The sequence below is a fragment of the Achroia grisella genome, unplaced genomic scaffold (assembly GCF_030625045.1).
Source record: "Achroia grisella isolate CSIRO2021 unplaced genomic scaffold, CSIRO_AGI_Agris_v1 utg1360, whole genome shotgun sequence".
Classification (NCBI taxonomy): Eukaryota; Metazoa; Arthropoda; class Insecta; order Lepidoptera; family Pyralidae; genus Achroia; species Achroia grisella.
Window position 1 is genome coordinate 710,201 of NW_026712626.1, and position 17,873 is coordinate 728,073.

Consider the following 17,873-nt stretch of genomic DNA (forward strand, 5'->3'; position numbering starts at 1 on the left):
CTTAATTTAAATATGTTTATGTATGTATATTATTATTATTATATGTATGAAGGTATCCGCAGAATACCAACGTCTTGGCACTTCGTCACGGCATATGCTGAGCACAAATTATCTTTGTTATTGTTATGTGTATAAAATAAACGTATTTAATTTTTTTCTAAATGTGAAATTTTTCAATAGGTTTCCTACAATTTTTTATAATAGTATCGATATTCAAAATCGATATCGATTCGGTTGACGAATTTAAATCTACCGTTATATGATGCGTACATCACTATCTGTGCATTACGTTGATACGCATTCAGAATGATAACGGTAGTCTGCCACATAGTATAGTGCCGTCTCAGTGTACAACAGTGTTGTGTTAAATAAATAAATAATTATTTATACATGTCAGTGACTTGATAGTATAACATGTAAGTTATATTATTTGTAAGAATTATGTTAATTTACATATTAATACTAGAAAAACCTTTGTACTCATTTTTACGAAAATTGTGCGGATGAAGGAGTATGATATTTAGCATACTTATAGTTTATATAAACAAGGAGTGGAGATAATATTTTGTTTAAACGTGTAAAAAAATATTAACTATATTTCTTTAAATTTTTGTAAAAAAGTGTATAAAGTTTTTGTTTCACGTATTAATATAAAGTATAATTTTTAAATTTATTAATTTCCCGCAAATACTTATTGCGTATATATTAAAAATATGCATGTACTTAAGTTAATAATTAATTTATTTTGTAAAATTATTTAATCGATTATTAGGTAGGCTATGTAGACGTCATCGCAGTAGAAGAGAAAAGATTTGCAATTACATTACGTCATAATAATATAATATGTTTAAAAATCATAATTACGAGATAATTACATTCTGACATCATTATAAAAAGGATGTTTTCCAAAATATTATTTTATTTTAAATTTTAATTCTTCTGGAGTTAATTGTCTGATAGTAACCGGTAGTTTATTATAGATTTTTATTTTTAAAGTAATGTCTCGTTTAAAAGTTTAATCAAGTTTTGTTTTTGGCAATTGTATGTTATCTTTATTTCGCGTGGTAATTATGATTATCGGAAATCTTATTTTTTTCTTTTATAAAGTCTGGTCTGGCTGATACGCGTTTGTGGAGACCCCAAATAATCCTTATAGACCGTAAATACATTAAATTAATAAAGAAAAACATTACACACACATAGATTATTTTTGTTTGTATTTAATATTATTTTGTAGTCTTACTGAATGTGAAAAAAAAATTAACTTAATTATCTTTTTTTCGAATTTCGACCATTGGGTAACCATTAGTTTTTATTATTATTTCTACATATCAAAGCTAAGGTGGTATTTACACCGAGGAGTGCCTATACTAAGGCTCTTATTACTATTATTATTATTAAAGACTAGCTGGGAGATTACATCTGCGTGCGATAGATGACGAATTTAGTGTGCCAACTGTCATCCCCCATTTTATTTAACCCCTCAGCATCTACTATTTTTTTTATATTTAACAAGCAGCCTAAAAATATAAGTTACAAGCACTAAAATGACGATATTTCCATACAACCTTTCATCTCCTTTTTCAACCCCTTACAACCTTTTTTCGCTTTAAAAGTAGGCTGTGTCCTTTATCAGGATCTAGTGTATCTGTGTATATAAAATTTATTTGAATCGGACCAGTAGTTCCGCGTGACAGACAGACAGACAGACAGGCATTTATAATTTTAATTAATAAGTCTATTTTAATTTTGTTTAATAGATTCAGAGATTCAAATTTCATCCCTATGGGTTGTATCAATAAGAATTCTATCAGAATTTATAAAACCTGTCTAAAACCTTCTATTTTTTACCTGTACCATAAAAATTATGTCTAACCAAATCAAATATTAATTTTTAATTTATACAATTCTATAATATTTGTTTGTTTGTACGTCACCTCAATGTCATGACTCTACGCCACAACATGGCACGTTGGATTATAGTAAAAAAATTACAGGTTGACGCTCTGAGGTACAAAGTGTAAAGTTTGGAAAATGTTTTCAAACGAAATCATTTAAATAGATATTTTATTATAATCTTATTATATCTTTTCATGGAAACTAGATAGCGCTATAGGAAAATGTAATTCGCTCTGTTAAGATGTTTTCAGTTATAATAACCTGTCTCTAGAACTCTAAATAAAATAACCTTATCATACTTATTTTGAATGTCCAACTGACCCCTCCATTCACTCCTCCGTCCAATTCAAACGGGGATCGAACCTCTAGCGGTGCCCACAGACTAAAGTCATATCAGTCAGGCAGAGGTTGGCCTTCAGCCGCCTCCTTCTGCTGGTTCGGAGTGCCATCTGCACTCGGTTTTTTGCATTTTTTTTTATCTGTAAAATTAAATAATATTGTGTTGACAGTTTTAATTTTAAATTAACAGATCTTCATTAAATGCATATACGGTACTTATATAACAAAATAATTTAAAAAAATATCTGTCTACCTGTTTGTTCTTCCTAATCTCTGAACGGCTGGGCCGATTTTAACGGGCTTTCGCTCGCAGATAGATAATGTTATAAAGAGTAACTCAATTTACTTTTAATTTAATTTTTTTATTTATTAATACATTAAATTCTTCTTTTCCAGCATGTCTTCCCATATCTACTTAAGGATGTTAGGGTATGTGGTGACCATAACACTTCATGTTGGAAATATTGTGGTGATGTCACAACCGAAGCCGAAGCATATTGTAGTGGACCCGAGGATAGCGGCCTATGCTGAACTGCAAGCCAGGTTCTTCACCTGCTGGACATTCGTAAGTGATTATCATTCATTTTGACGGCCTCGGTGGTCTAGCGGTTTAATGTGTTAAACCACCGAGCTTTACTGCAGATTGTCGCAGGTTTGATTCCTAGCATGGTATAAACATTTGTAAGAGATGGATGAGTATGAGATGGATGGATGAGTATGATTGTTTCGGTCTGAGTGTTTTGTGTATATATTATGTATGTATTTACAAAAAATATAATGTAATGCGTAGGAATAAAGATAATATTTTAAAGAAAGTACTACATATGAATGTGGAATGTTATAAGGGCAGAGGAATGCCGAAAAAGAGATGGATGGACCGTGTGAAAGATGACATGGTAAGAAAGGGAGAGTAAATAACGAGATGACTGCGAACAGGGAAGAATAGAAAAACATATTACGCCGACACCAAATGAATGGGATAAGGAAGAAGCAGGTGATGATGATTATTTCGATATTCGTAAGTCATTATTATTATATACTATTTTGGACATTAAATAATTAGTTTTAGTTTTATTTACTTATGTATATATTAGTTTTGTCTTTTCGTACATTTATTAATTGCACTTTTGAGACCCACACACTACTTTCTGTGCTACTCTGTTTTAAGTTGACTGGAGGAGATCTCTTTTAGAGATAAGTCCTAGCTGTGCCCGCGGTTTCACTCGCATGAAATTTATAGCCTATGTGTTATTCTTATATATATTCTATATTACTGTACACTTTCATCCAAATCCGTTCAGTACTTTTTTCGTGGAAGATTAACAAACATCCATCGATCTTCACAAACTTTCGCGTTTATAATATTAATAAGATGTGTTGTTATAATGTATACGCTGTATTACTGTAAAGTTTAATCAAAATCCGTTCAGTCCTTTTACGTGAAAGAGTAACAAACATACATCCATACTCATAAACTTTCCTGTTTATAATATTTAGTCAGATGCATAATAAAAATTTGACACATATGACAAAATGACTAAATGAATAAATGATTTTGTAATTCAATTATAACCTCGTTCATTTATTTCCATTACAGTTCCTGCAAATTGTATGTGCATTTAGTGGACTAATATGCGACACACTGGTACTGTGGAACACCAGTAACAAAGACTATAAGCTGCCCAAATACCTTAGAGGTTTCAGGAATACACTCTTCTCAGCCATTGTTTGGCCTTGTACTTGGGTAAGAAATTATAATAATAATAATATCTCAGGATAATTCGCACAGCGCCATCTAGTCCCAAGCTATGGGGGAATGGGGATTGTTAGTAATGTGGACTGATAATCTTATTGCTAGCAATGTACCATGTCAGGTTGATATTCCCCCTGGAAGCTACCGTGATAAATTCTTGTGCATTTAATTTAAGCATAATTTATGTTATGGGTACTAGACAACTGAAATAAATACATATTTTTTTTGTAAATAGATACATAATATGCATAAAAAATGACATACAACAGATATGCAAAATATCATAGGTATTGGTACAACTAGACAACTAATAGAAATATTTAGACACATTGTTTTTTTAAATACATATATATTATGCATAAAAATACAGTAATGCAAAATATTATACTGCATAAAAATCACAATCATGAATATAAATGTACAGTGCGAGGAATCGAACCGCGAACATTTGAAGTAAGGAGATATGTATAGTATACTGTTTGGCAACCGATTCAGTCAAATGCACTAGCTATTGGCTGTTGATAAAATGTAAAAAAATATGACACATAAACTTTGTAAAAATTTTACCCTTAAGGGGATAAAATAAGGGATATAATTTTGAATTGAAAATGGTCATTTTTGAAGCTAGAACGATGTCATGCATATCATTTTTGTAAAACAATTCTTTATAAATGCTATGCAAGGTCACTAATACACGCAGACGAAGCTGCGGGCACAGCTAGTAATAATGAAATATAAAAAGTGGTGAGAACCCCTGATTTTCTCAATTTTACGTACAAATTCATATTGTTTTAATGATACAAATGTAAAGTTAATTAAGTAAGTAAGTTTGCAACATAAACCTTGTAATGACACTACACTAATAGGTAATGTTGGCATAAATGTCAGTTATCACAAAATGATGTCGCTTGGACTCGAACTCACGACCTTTATGGTTCATAGGTCGACGTATTTAACCTCTATTAATGCATATAATTACTACACTTCAAATCGAAAAACATATTTATTACTATATTTGTATTATTTATTGGTCTTCGATGACCTGATAAATCTACTACAACAACTTCTGATAAAAGATTATAAATTCTAAGATACCTTCTAACTACAATTTACTTACTAATGAGTAATAACGTATCCACTTTCAATAAATGCATACTATATCGGGATACCAGTTTTTTGGATGGTAATGAAATGTTATACCTGCCTGCGCTAACGGTATACGCTGGCGGCGCACCAGTGAAGGATGAAAAGATGATCATGAAATCAGAGCGTAACTGCTCTGACTTCATGATCATCTTATCAAAGGTTAACACACCTTTCTTGACAAATTCACCGCGGCGTAATAGAGAAAGAATGAAGAAGAGAGGAAAGAAATTTATTGTCAATTATTAACATAACAATATAAAAAATCACGTAACAATAAAATTATACATTTAAGCTATATGGCTCACACTCAGCATATGCTGAGATAGCTTACTGCCATACCGTTCATATTCTGCACAGGTCATAAGTGACCACACGGCCGACTGAAGAGCATAAGCTAATAAATAAGCTAAATAGAAAAAAACAAAATAACTAAAATATATATAGATCTCCACTATGTATTTAATTATTTATCTACGTATATAGTATTATTATGTAAGCATATTAGTATATAATATGAAAAGTATGCGTTTTTCCATTACTGCCCTTCAACCATTTTCTGTTTTTACCCAATGAATGATAGAAAATGTCATATGGCATTAAGTTCGTCAGTTGTACATTTATTTTAAATTAGCTGTGCCCGCGGTTTCATCTGAAATTTGTAGCCTATATTTATTCTGATGTATAAGCTATATTACTGTAAAGTTTCATCAAAATCCATTCAGTAGTTTTTGCTTGAAAGAGTAACAAACATCTCTCCATACTCACAAACTTTCGCGTTTATAATATTAATAAGATAGTGCAATAAATAATAAATAAATAACTACAGTGAAATGCTCTTATGGTCAACAAATCTTCACTTTATTTAGCGTTTGTATATAGTAGGACCATTGCTAGCAATTACCCTACTATTTATTCTATTACCATTTATAATCTCTTTCCCCTGTTTCTATTAATTTTGATAATAATAAACACTGCAGCTTTAAGAAAATAAAAACAATTTAAGAAGAAATATCAATTACAAAGACGCGATAGTCATTAAAAATTACTTTTTTTTTTCCGGTTTTGCAGTTGATTTTTTAATAATGCTTTATTCATGACCATGGATACAAGTCCTTCAGTTGAATACATTTTTATAATGAATTGAATACATAACATAAAAATGAAAAAAAAAGGAATAAACTATTATGTGAGCGTAGGCAGTACAATTTTACAATTTTAGTAATAATTTAGTTAATATTGCCACTTATGAATTTTAAAAATAATATTAAAATCTGCCTGTTGATCACTACGCCGTTATATTTATACGTAATATCAAGAAAAGTATACAAGTGTAAAAGCAATTATATTTGTCCATTTTATTGTGTTATCATACATATAATATTTATCAATAACATTTATAATAATATCTTTTGTTCGACTTAACTTATTGAAATCGTCATTGATAAAAGGTTAACTATATGTAATAAATTTAAATTGTGATGATATGTTAAAACAAACACAAAATATCCGTTTCAATTTACAGCAAAATGTGAAATTTATATCAGTTAAAGACGCAGTTATGAGATCAAAGTCTCTTATAGGTTTACATATTCCAAACTTAATATACTCGTACATCAACTAAAAAGAGACACGATTTTGGAATTAGACTTTAAAATTATTATCCTTGCAGTGGATTTCACATTTCTAATTATTAATTTTAATATCTATAACAAGCGCGCGAAATCTTACGCTTAATAATAAATAAATTGAGTTAAATTGCAATAATGACAAATTAAAGTTAAACTTTATCAGCATTTTTTTTTTCGGTCAGTCAGATTTGATTTCTCTACCTTTTGGGTGTAAGTCGGGCTATTAAACCACTAAGCCATGACGCTTTTTAATAAGGATTCAGAGGAGTTTCCTCCTGCGTTCACTTAGATTGTGTAATGAACTTCCTGCCAAGGTTTTCTCACGAGACAGACTCTTAAGAAATCTTAATATACCCTTCTTGAAAAACCCCCATGTTTTTCAATAAGGGTATTTTGAGGTTTCATAAGGGTCGACACGCGCACGTGATATCACTAGTATCTCAGGCGTTCATAGGCTACGGTAACCATTTGCCATCAGATGGGCCGTATGCTTGTTTGCCACCATCGTTGTATAAAACACACACACATTATATATATCGTTGTAACTGAGTTTATAATAGTACGTGCTTGAAGGCACCTGGTATATAAATCATCATTGCGTTGAGATCTGCGTAGTATGTCATCTTCTTCCACTGATCCCTATCGTCCGTCACATCTGAACTTACTCTCCTTTTATACACGGTATCTTTCACACAGTCCATCTATCTTTTCTTTAGTCTTCTCCTTTTATGTACATATATTTGGTAGATAAATAAATACCCAAATGTTATTTATTTTCAGCTGGTCTTCTTATTCTTCTGGACCCTGTATATATACGATAGAAGTCTTATATATCCTGAATTTGTGGACGATTACCTAACACCAACGTCGAATCACATAATGCATACAGCCATCATACCTATTGTCCTGTGGGAGGTCGTGTTCCAACCGAGATATATCCCGAAGTCGCATGCAAGGAATCTGAAGCATTTGACGTTCCATCTTGTGTTATATTTCATTGTGTAAGTTTTTTTTATTTATATATTTATATCATAATATTTTTTACTTATATTTTCGGGCTACTCTGTCTGTCAATATATATATATATATTTCTTATGGATGATAATGGAATGGTGCACCCGCCAGAGATAACGGTTTACGCTGGTGGGCCACCAGTGGAGGATGATACGACAAGCATAAGGTCAGATCAGATAGGTCACCGTCGTGGTAAATTCACTATGAATTTATCACGATGGTTTCTCCGAAAGAAAGCACATAGAGCAGTACTTGACATACATGAGGTACATTGTTAGCAATGTATTAGTTCATATTAGTTTAAGAATGATAAAAATTGGTCAAGTATGTGTTGAGTTTATTCGTTACAAACATATAAACAGTTTTCCTCTTTATAATATTAGTGTAGTCTAACGATCAGTACTGGATTTGCTATCCTTGGATCAACTCAATATAATGATTGTTATTATCAAACATGCATTGCAGCAATGATTTTCTGATAATTTACAATGATTGAGGTCTTTGCTACTGGGATATTATAGAAGATTGTTGCAGAAATAGTACAGTATAATTTTCCTTAAGTGACCAACAATTACGTTACTGAGTTTAATGGAGAATTTCGCGCATGACCTACTTTGTGTCATTACAGTGACTTACGAGTTTTATTTTTAGACTCACTATTAGGAATCTTCCCAAATACTATTGTTGTCTTTCATTCTATAATCAATTGATTTAATACTCTAATAAATCTATTACGTTGTAATCGATTATTTTTTTTATCTGAAAATGTGACATAAAAAAATAAGTCCTAGTGTTTATTATCAAAAAATAAGACAGTGGTGTCCTTAAAAAAACAAGAGCAGCCACAAGCGACGACTAGTATACACGATCATTAAATCTGCAACGCCATCTAGTGATCAATTTAGATATTAAAATTACATACTAAAAGTACCTAAACAATATATTAATAATTATCACTTATATGATTTCAGAATGATATACACATACGTAGAACGGAACGTATGGATATACCCTGTATTCAAGAGGCTGTATGGAACACCGTACTTCTTCATTGTCCTGGCGTCTCTTCTATTAATATGCGTCATATTTTATTACATCCAATGGTTTCTTACAAAGATAATTTGGGGCCGATTGGAGAAAGAGAATACAAAAATAAAAATACATTAACAAAATGAAAATGTGTTTGAAAATGGAACGTTTATGCCATATCGTCACAAAATGCCGCCTTTAGATCTGCAAGTTTACTAGTAAGTAACTTGTCGTTTTTGTATATACCTAAGTTGATTAAGTAAATTATTTTAATGTATGTACTGAAACAAAACTTACAGGTTTAAAGGCGATCAAAGGTGGGTTAAGACTAAAAAAAATAGTATAATATAAATAAGAATAGAACAAGGTAGAATGTAGAATCATCGAAGCTGTTACTAACCAAACACGAAAAGTAGTCAAATCTAACCAAATTAAATTAATCTTTTAGATTATATTTGCTGAGAGTGTCTTAGCATGTCTATTCAGAACATGAATTGAAAGAGCAGAGAAAAAATATGATTTCATTTATTCGTTTACTAGCTGTGCCCGCGGTTTTACCCCAATGAAATTTAGAGCCTTTGTATTATTCTGATGTATATAGCTATATTATTGTAAAGTTTCATCTGTTCAGTAGTTTTTGTGTGAAAGAGTAACAAACATTCATCCATCCCTACTTACAAACTTTCGCATATATAATATTACTTGGTTTGTAGACTAGACTTCCAATCTAATTTTTTAGAATATCGTGTATTACCTACGTAAGTACTTTTACGTAATTTATTTATTATCAATTTCCAACTATAATCTCTCTAGTAAATCATTGTAATTTACAAAGTACGACTTTATATTAATGAAATAAATTTACTCGTATTTACGTAAGTAACACTTACCAAGTGTAAACGGGGCTTCCGTCGAATAAAGACGCCATTTTGTACTTTGAATTGATTTTTAAAAAAAGAACATTAATGATGTTAATTAAAAATTATGTAGTGAGAAAAAGTGAGATTCTAATGCATTCAATTTTCCATGTAAATAGTGAATAAGAATGCATGTGTTAATTATTTAATAATTTAATATTTATTTTTCGAATAAAAATGGTTTTTCATATTATCCTGGTTTCATTATAAACTAGCTGTGATTGCGACTTCGTCCGCGTGTCATAGTGATCTTGACCAAATAAAGAAAAATATTAAATAATCTAACCCAAAAAAGGCAAAGTTAAGTTGCAATATTCAATCAATCAATAGCCTAAAACATAAGTTTCTAGCTTCTAGCTTTAAAACTGACAATACTTCCAGACAAACTTTCATATCCTCTTACAACCCTTTTTTCGCATTAGCAAGTAGCCCATATCCTTTCATTATTACATGTGTATTTTCATTTAAATCGGTTCAGTAGCTTTGGCATGAAAGTGAGACAGACAGAGTTATATTTGCATTAATAATATTTGGTAAGGAAGTAAGGATTGATAGTTAGATATAGTTGATTAGCATACGAATAATAATTAATATATAATTATTTTATCAACAGCTTATCATATTATATCATCAAGATATATTATGTACGGTAGTTCTTACAAGGACATTGGTTTATCATAGCAGAAATATAGTCGACTAAAAATTTACAATTTTTTATCATTACATAGTATAAAACAAAGTCGCTGTTGCTGTCTGCCCGTCCCTATGTATGCTTAAATCTTTAAACCTACGCAACGGATTTTGATAAGTGATTCAAGAGGAAGGTTTATTTTTTTTGTAGATAGTTATAAGTGATTCAAGACGTTACATCATAACATGATGTTAGGTTCTTTATCTATTCCGGAAGTATTCCGGAATAGATAAGAACAAGAATAAGTGTGTATATAATATGTAAATTGTACATCCAACAACTAATTGTTATAGCTCGACCAGACACAGTCTAAATTACAGCGGCCGCCCATTTTTACCTCTATATTATAATTATTTTGTTATTATTTTCATATTTAATGTACATATTAATTTATGTAATTATTCTTTCTGTGAGAGGAACTCATTTACCCTGTAATTTCACTGCCATATTATAATAATAATAATACTGCCGGACAATTCACAACGTCATCTAGTCCCACGGTAAGCGGCTTTATGTTACGGATACCAGATGACTAATATAAATACTTAGATTATTATTATGTAAATACATACATAAAATACATAGAAAATACTCGTACTGATATAAGCGATGCAATGATATTCATGAATACCGTGCGACGAATCGAACCCACGACCATCGGAAGCACAGATAACATAATTAGTAATAGTGTTACAGTTAAAAGTATTGGTAATACTTTAGAAATAATAACTAACAAAAACAAGAACATTACTAAATTACTATCTCATTTTCATTTTAGAAAAATACCTCACGTATTTTTTTAAATTTCTTTAGTACAGTTATTTTAAACTAATAATACTTAATTTCATCCTAATTTTCTTAGTCGTTTGTAAGCTAAAATTTAACACACTAGCAAACAAATTTTACGTTGTTTTTTACGATGTTTAATGTATCAACATAATTAATAGATGAACTTTTACTATATCGAGTATAGTCAGAATGGGTTCCTTCATATCGAACAATAACAGTGTCCCAATATTTTATTATTAGAATTTATTTAGATAAAATTTTATCTAAGGTCCGCTTTACATAACGTTATTTTTTTTGCGTACGGTGCCGGCGAATGACAGAGACAGCAATAAATGTTATCTCCCCCTCTCTGCTAGTGATGTGCAACCAATGAATAAGGTAATCGAAATTAATTACAGTATTTATAAGTCCTGTTTTATATTTTTTTAAGACAAGGTAAGTTCTAATGTGTTAATTATGATACACAAGTGTAGGATGGTGACATAAAAAAATATTTTTATAACAAAGAAATAAATTTCATTATATTTTAAAATGACTTATAGTTTAATTACTTTACTTTGCTCGTGACAGCCATCTGTAAATTCTATATATAGCCATCTGTAAGTTAAATTCCACGCGGATGGACTTCATCCGCGTGGAATTTAACTTGAACAGCTAGTATACTATGTGCAGGTCAATTGGGTTACTCATTATTATTATTATCCTTCACTAGTAAAGACTTTAACTATTAGATTTAATTTATTTATTTATGTTAATTACACTAACTGTTGGTAAACTAGAATATTAAGTTTGAAAAAATATCAAACATTCATATAATAATATCGTCATATATTACTAGTTAGTCATTACTAACATACATTAGTTATCGATAAAAGATAAGTGTGTCAAATAAGTAAGTATTTATCGATATCTCGTTTGACGCGATACCACCACTAGATTATCTACCGTTATGCCGTTACCACCACACGCCATCGCCAGTATCTAGTTCTGAATGGGTACATTTTAGTTGATTTTAGTTTATATGTACCCGTTGTCCATGATCTTTGTTCCTCTACTTCACAATTCAAACAACTAGTGTCATTATTGCGTGGAATTTATAGAAATAATATTGTTAGAATAATTTGAACTCTATTTTATACTGCATTAAGTATTTATTAGAATACTTATTATTTATGGTGTAAAAGTGTATTTTAGCAGGTTTTAAAGTAAGTTTTGTTTTATTATTTTTAGAATACAATGTTGCTAAGTGGTAGGCAGACGGTATTTTTAATTGCTATTTTTTTTAATATCATGGTACAGTGGTTTACAAGGTTTAAGACTTCAATGCATAGTTTTTTTTTAATTAATAGGTAATAATGGTACACACGCTAGCGCTAACGGTGTACGCTGTGAGGGCCCAGTGGAGGATGATAGGCCATGAAGTTAAGTCAGTTTCTCACCTGGAATTAATCACGATGGATTCCAGCAGTCCACTTATCGTGGACGCATATATATGCCAAAAAAATACCAAATACGAATTAATGTTTCTGATTTTGATAATCCTCTGACTTACCAGAGATTTATTAAAGTAAAAACATCTTAAGGCATCCGACTTCTATGTACATGAACAGCACCATAGTTATGCGATACCTGTAGTGCCCCTTATGCGTTGTCATTCTGGGTTCATACTTACGCACCGTGTAATTTCACTACCATAGCTCTCCCAATAAAACAAAACAATGAAACAATGAAATAACGGATGTATATAAAATTTAGCAGGCATTATCGTCAAATAAAATAATCTATTTTCATTTATCGTTACAGAATGTCAGGTCATATTTACCTCCGACTATTGGGTTATGTCGTGACAATTTCCCTTCACGTTGGAAATTGGATTATAATGACCCAACCTATTCCCAAGCACATATTAGCCGATCCAAAAGTTAGAGGATTCGTTGAATTGCGGAGTCGATTCCTAACGCATTGGACAGTTGTAAGTAAATATAGTATAATGAAATTACCTTCAAAATGACAAAATAGTTTCGAATAAAACGGCACATATTTGATATAAATCGGATCATTCTAACTATAGTAAATAAACTTTCAATTTCAATCAAAAATAATGCATTTCTTTTTACTACACCCTATAGTTTGTATACATGGAAACGTCACTACACATCCTATGTGTTTGTAGCTCACTCATGTATAAACGAAATATCTTCTTTGAAAAATATATATATATACACTCTATCCTGAGGAAATAATAACCATCGCTCTAAAGAATATCTTTCAATTCTTGTTCATGACAGGTAGCGAACTTTAAAAAAAGGGCGAGCATTTTAGATCTATGCAGGACACAGTGTTACATGTATATTGTAAATACAAAAAAAAATCTAAACATTTATTCTTTATTGTACTCACATATAACAGCAATAAGATACATGTAATGTACTCACTCTATTCTCCCAAATTTGAATTTAAATGAAATAGTAATATTGTAAATATGTACAACATTAAAAAAAAATACGAACTGAGTTTCTTGTCAGTTCTTCTCATCTCGAAATCATTCCGAACTGACGGTAGATTTGACATATCATAAGAGTCTGTAATAGACCTACATGAATAAAGATATTTTGAATTTTAATTTGTACAAGTGTTAGCTTATCTCTAAAAAGAGATTTCTTCTAGAAAATGTTATAGGATAATGTGGGCACTAGATCAGCCATGAATACGTGTACGAGAAAATGTTATATCAGTTGTCTAGCCCATAACAAAATTGAGGTGAGATGCCGTCCTGTAATTTATACTGGGGTTTATTATAATTGACTGTTGTTTAGCATTCAGTAATGATTTCATAGCATGTCTTTTTTCAGTGACACGTCTTGGCTTCATGGGATATGGGGGTTTTATGGGAATATGAACTACCAAATATGCAAACCATAAAAATTTAGGTTTAATAATATTTACATAAATTTCATAAAAATGTACTGAACACAAACAAAGTGACGGACCATCTGATTGTAATTGATAACGAATAGTCTCAAGGACACTGTCATTGAAGTCTGTAATTGCCATTACGAAGGATTTATTTGTTATTTCTCTATATTATATCGTAATTTCTAGCCTTATTGCCTTATTTTCCTGAACCGAAACACACCTAGCAAGCTTCTTGGTAACTGAAATAGGATACACTGAGGTACTTACGCAGACTTCTTACAAAATCTGCATCGGGAAAATTTAAAAGAAAAATTTGATTATTTTATTAAAATATTGAAAAGCATCACTTTAATACTCTCAAATTAAAATCGCTATTAAAAAATAGGGGTTGGCGATAGAAGGGTGATAATTTAGGGTTGTATATATTTTTTAATGCCACATTAAAAATGTCCAAAAAATAAAAATAATATAATAATACATATCACTTAGGGATATGAAAAATACATAGTAGCAGATTCTCAGACCAAATGGAGATGCATATTTCATAAAAATCGGTTAAGCCGTTTCACAGCAGGTTGACTGCTCGAGAGAGAAATGACACGAGAATTTTATATATAAGACTAATATTATTTACTATACTTTTTCAGTTCATGCAAATATTTTTTGCTATTACTGGTCTAATTTGCGATACTCTGACTCTGTTGAACTCCAAGAAACAACCTCCGAAGTATATTAAGGGATTCAAAGATCTTTTCTTTGCAGCTGTTGTTTGGCCTTCTACACTGGTATGTACTTTATTTACACATTTTTTTTATATAATTGGAATGACAAACAAGCCGACGGCACAACTTGATCATATCTATATGTGTTATTCTTATTAGACCTGTAGTATTATTTATTTATTATTTTGCACACATAGCGGACTTAATGCGTGATGGTATTCTCTACCAGTCAACCGTATCGTTGATCAGAGATACACGAGTAAGGCGGTGCAATGTAATAATTAATATAAAAACAGATAAATATAAGAAAAATAATATATAATATACATATGCAAATATATAAACTTATGGAATATAAACAAATAAAAATTGTATTTATGTATGTATGAGTATGACTGCTTGTATCGGTCTGGGTGTTTTCTATGTATATTGTGTCTGTATGTTACAAAAAATGTATCTAAGTACGTCCATGGGTTGTGTAGCACCCATAACATAAATCATGCTTAGCTTGGGACTGGATGACGCTGTGAATTGTCCAGGGTCATTATTGTAATGGTTAACAAGCTGACGGCTCACCTGATGGTAAGTGGTAAGTCGTCAATATACATGAACAGCGCTTCATAGGTCGCTATTCCATAAGACAAAGATGTCATGCCTTAAGTTAAAGTGAGACCTTATAATATCACTTCTTAGGTAGCTGTGAGGCGAGGTTTTCTTAGCATAGTTTCGGTTCATTCTCTTATATTATTTTTAACATTTTAACACATTTACAAGATGGTTATTGTTTAAAAAAATTGTGTATAGGTACTAATGGAATGGAATGAATAAATTTTATTATTACTAATCTGTTCCCTGGATTTCGTCCGCGTGGAATATAACTTTATTTATCTAATATAAAAGATTTTATTCTAAAATAAAAGTAGTCTAAGTTACTCTTTATTACATCAGCTACCTACCAAAAAAACTCCCGTCAAAATCGGTCCAGCCATTTCAGAGATTAGACAGAACAAACAGACAGACAGACAAAAATTGTAAAAAATGTTATTTTGGTATATGTACCAAATATATGCATATAGTAAAAAACGGTTATTTCAATATTACAAACAGACACTCTAATTTTATTTATATGTGTAAATAACTTATATTTTCAGCTGGTCTTTACGTTCTTCTGGACTTTATACGTGCTGGACAGAGGTCTCATTTATCCTCCGTTTTTGGACCAAATCTTAGCGCCAGCATCAAACCATATAATGCATACAGCCATCGTCCCAATAGCACTTTGGGAGGTGGCTTTTCAACCCAGATCTGTGCCCAAATCGCATATTAAGAATGCATTTCATTTAGTATTATATCTTGGATTGTACTTGAGTGTGTAAGTATTTCAATAATAGATATGTAATGATAGATATATGATAAAAAACATTAATTACTCATGAACCATTTATTTGTAATCAATTTAAGTCTTGATTTACTCTGATTTGATATCAATTCTTTATTTTGTTCATTAACTAAAAACAAAATTCATTAATGAACAACAACTTTATACGTACTTGAAATATCGATACAAACAATTTGATAATAAAATAATATGTGCCAAAATTATTTTAGTATTTAGTATCAGATTCTCAGACCTACTGAATGCATTTGGAAATTTCATAAAAATCGGTCAAGCCGTTTCGGAGGAGAAAGATAACTAACATTGTGACACGAGAATTTTATATATAAGAAATATATATACCTACTATCATCATCATCATCATCATCTTAGCCCGAAAGACATCCACTGCTGAACAAAGGCCTCCTCCAAAGATCTCAACGACGATCGGTCCTGCGCTGCTCGCATCCATTGCCTTCTAGCTATCTTGACCAGATCGTCGGTCCACCTTGCTGGAGGCCTTCCCACGCCGCATCCACCGGGCTGCGCTCGCCATTCGAGGACTTTATTACCGCAACGGCCATCTGTCCTTCGATCTATGTACCCTGCCCGTTGCCACTTCAGTTTCTCTACTATATATTTGTATATTTTCTTTTTTAGGATGATCTACACGTACGTCGAACAAAACAAATGGGTGTATCCTATATTTGACAAGATATACGGAACTATACATTTCTATATTGTATTGGTAGGTGTCGCATTATTATGTGGAATATTTTATTCCCTACAATGGCCGTTGACGAGAGCAATTTGGGGAACAGTGGAGAAAGAAAAGATTAAGAAGAAAGTACGGTAGAGAAAGAAGAGTTTGGTATAAAAATGATGTAAAATTATTTATGACGTACTGAGTTTGAGAAGTAAACGGGATATATAAAAATATAATATTATGTTGACTGTTAGTTTTTTATTTTTTCATTTATTTTTTTTATAATAGACATCAAAATATTATATCTAATTCTTGTAATTATACATACTGATTTTAAAGACTTGATTTTTTGTTTGTTTTGTAGACTTGTAGCACTGTGACCGTAGAAGATCTACTGCGTTTGCACTATTAGGAATTCGCTACTAATTCTTGGCAGGACATGATTGTAAGATTGTGAGGTAGATTTTGTATGAAGTTGTCCAATAATTCTGTCTCACCATAGAGGGAAGGGGATGGTGACGTGAAGTGTTGACTCCATTGCTAGCAATGTACCATGTCAGGTTCACGTCCACGTTTCCCTTGGAAACCATCAAGTTATATTTCTGGTGAATTTGTCATGATATGCTAACTGAACTTACTTCATACTCATCTTATCATCCTCCACTGGTGCTCCGCCAGCGTATACCGTTAGTACAGGCGGGTGCATCGTTCTATTATTAACAATTACTTTTGTCTCACCTGAATATAGGACAACCATAGATTTTAGTATGTACGTTGTATTCAATCCGTCAATCGACATATAACTCGTATTCACATGAATCGATGAATCGTGTATCGATTCCTAAACTGTTTATTTATGTGATAAAAAGTAGTATCAAGATTTTGGTATATACATTATATTCAATCCGTCAATCGACACCTAACTCGTATTCGCATCATTCGATGAACC

At 31.3% G+C, this 17,873-nt stretch overlaps 2 protein-coding genes across 2 annotated transcripts; both read left to right on the forward strand.

Annotated features, from left to right (window-relative positions):
• The first annotated feature begins 348 nt into the window (after positions 1–348).
• LOC131855338 (androgen-dependent TFPI-regulating protein-like) lies at positions 349–8,946 on the forward strand. The gene is made up of 5 exons (XM_059206591.1): positions 349–416; positions 2,635–2,803; positions 3,836–3,982; positions 7,546–7,766; positions 8,751–8,946. The coding sequence occupies exons 2-5, from the start codon at positions 2,636–2,638 to the stop codon at positions 8,944–8,946; spliced, it is 732 nt and encodes a 243-aa protein (XP_059062574.1). The 5' UTR covers positions 349–416; position 2,635.
• Positions 8,947–13,009: 4,063 nt separating this feature from the next.
• Positions 13,010–17,209, forward strand: LOC131855336 (androgen-dependent TFPI-regulating protein-like). The gene is made up of 4 exons (XM_059206590.1): positions 13,010–13,177; positions 14,769–14,906; positions 15,995–16,215; positions 16,879–17,209. The coding sequence occupies exons 1-4, from the start codon at positions 13,010–13,012 to the stop codon at positions 17,072–17,074; spliced, it is 723 nt and encodes a 240-aa protein (XP_059062573.1). The 3' UTR covers positions 17,075–17,209.
• The last annotated feature ends 664 nt before the right edge of the window (positions 17,210–17,873 follow it).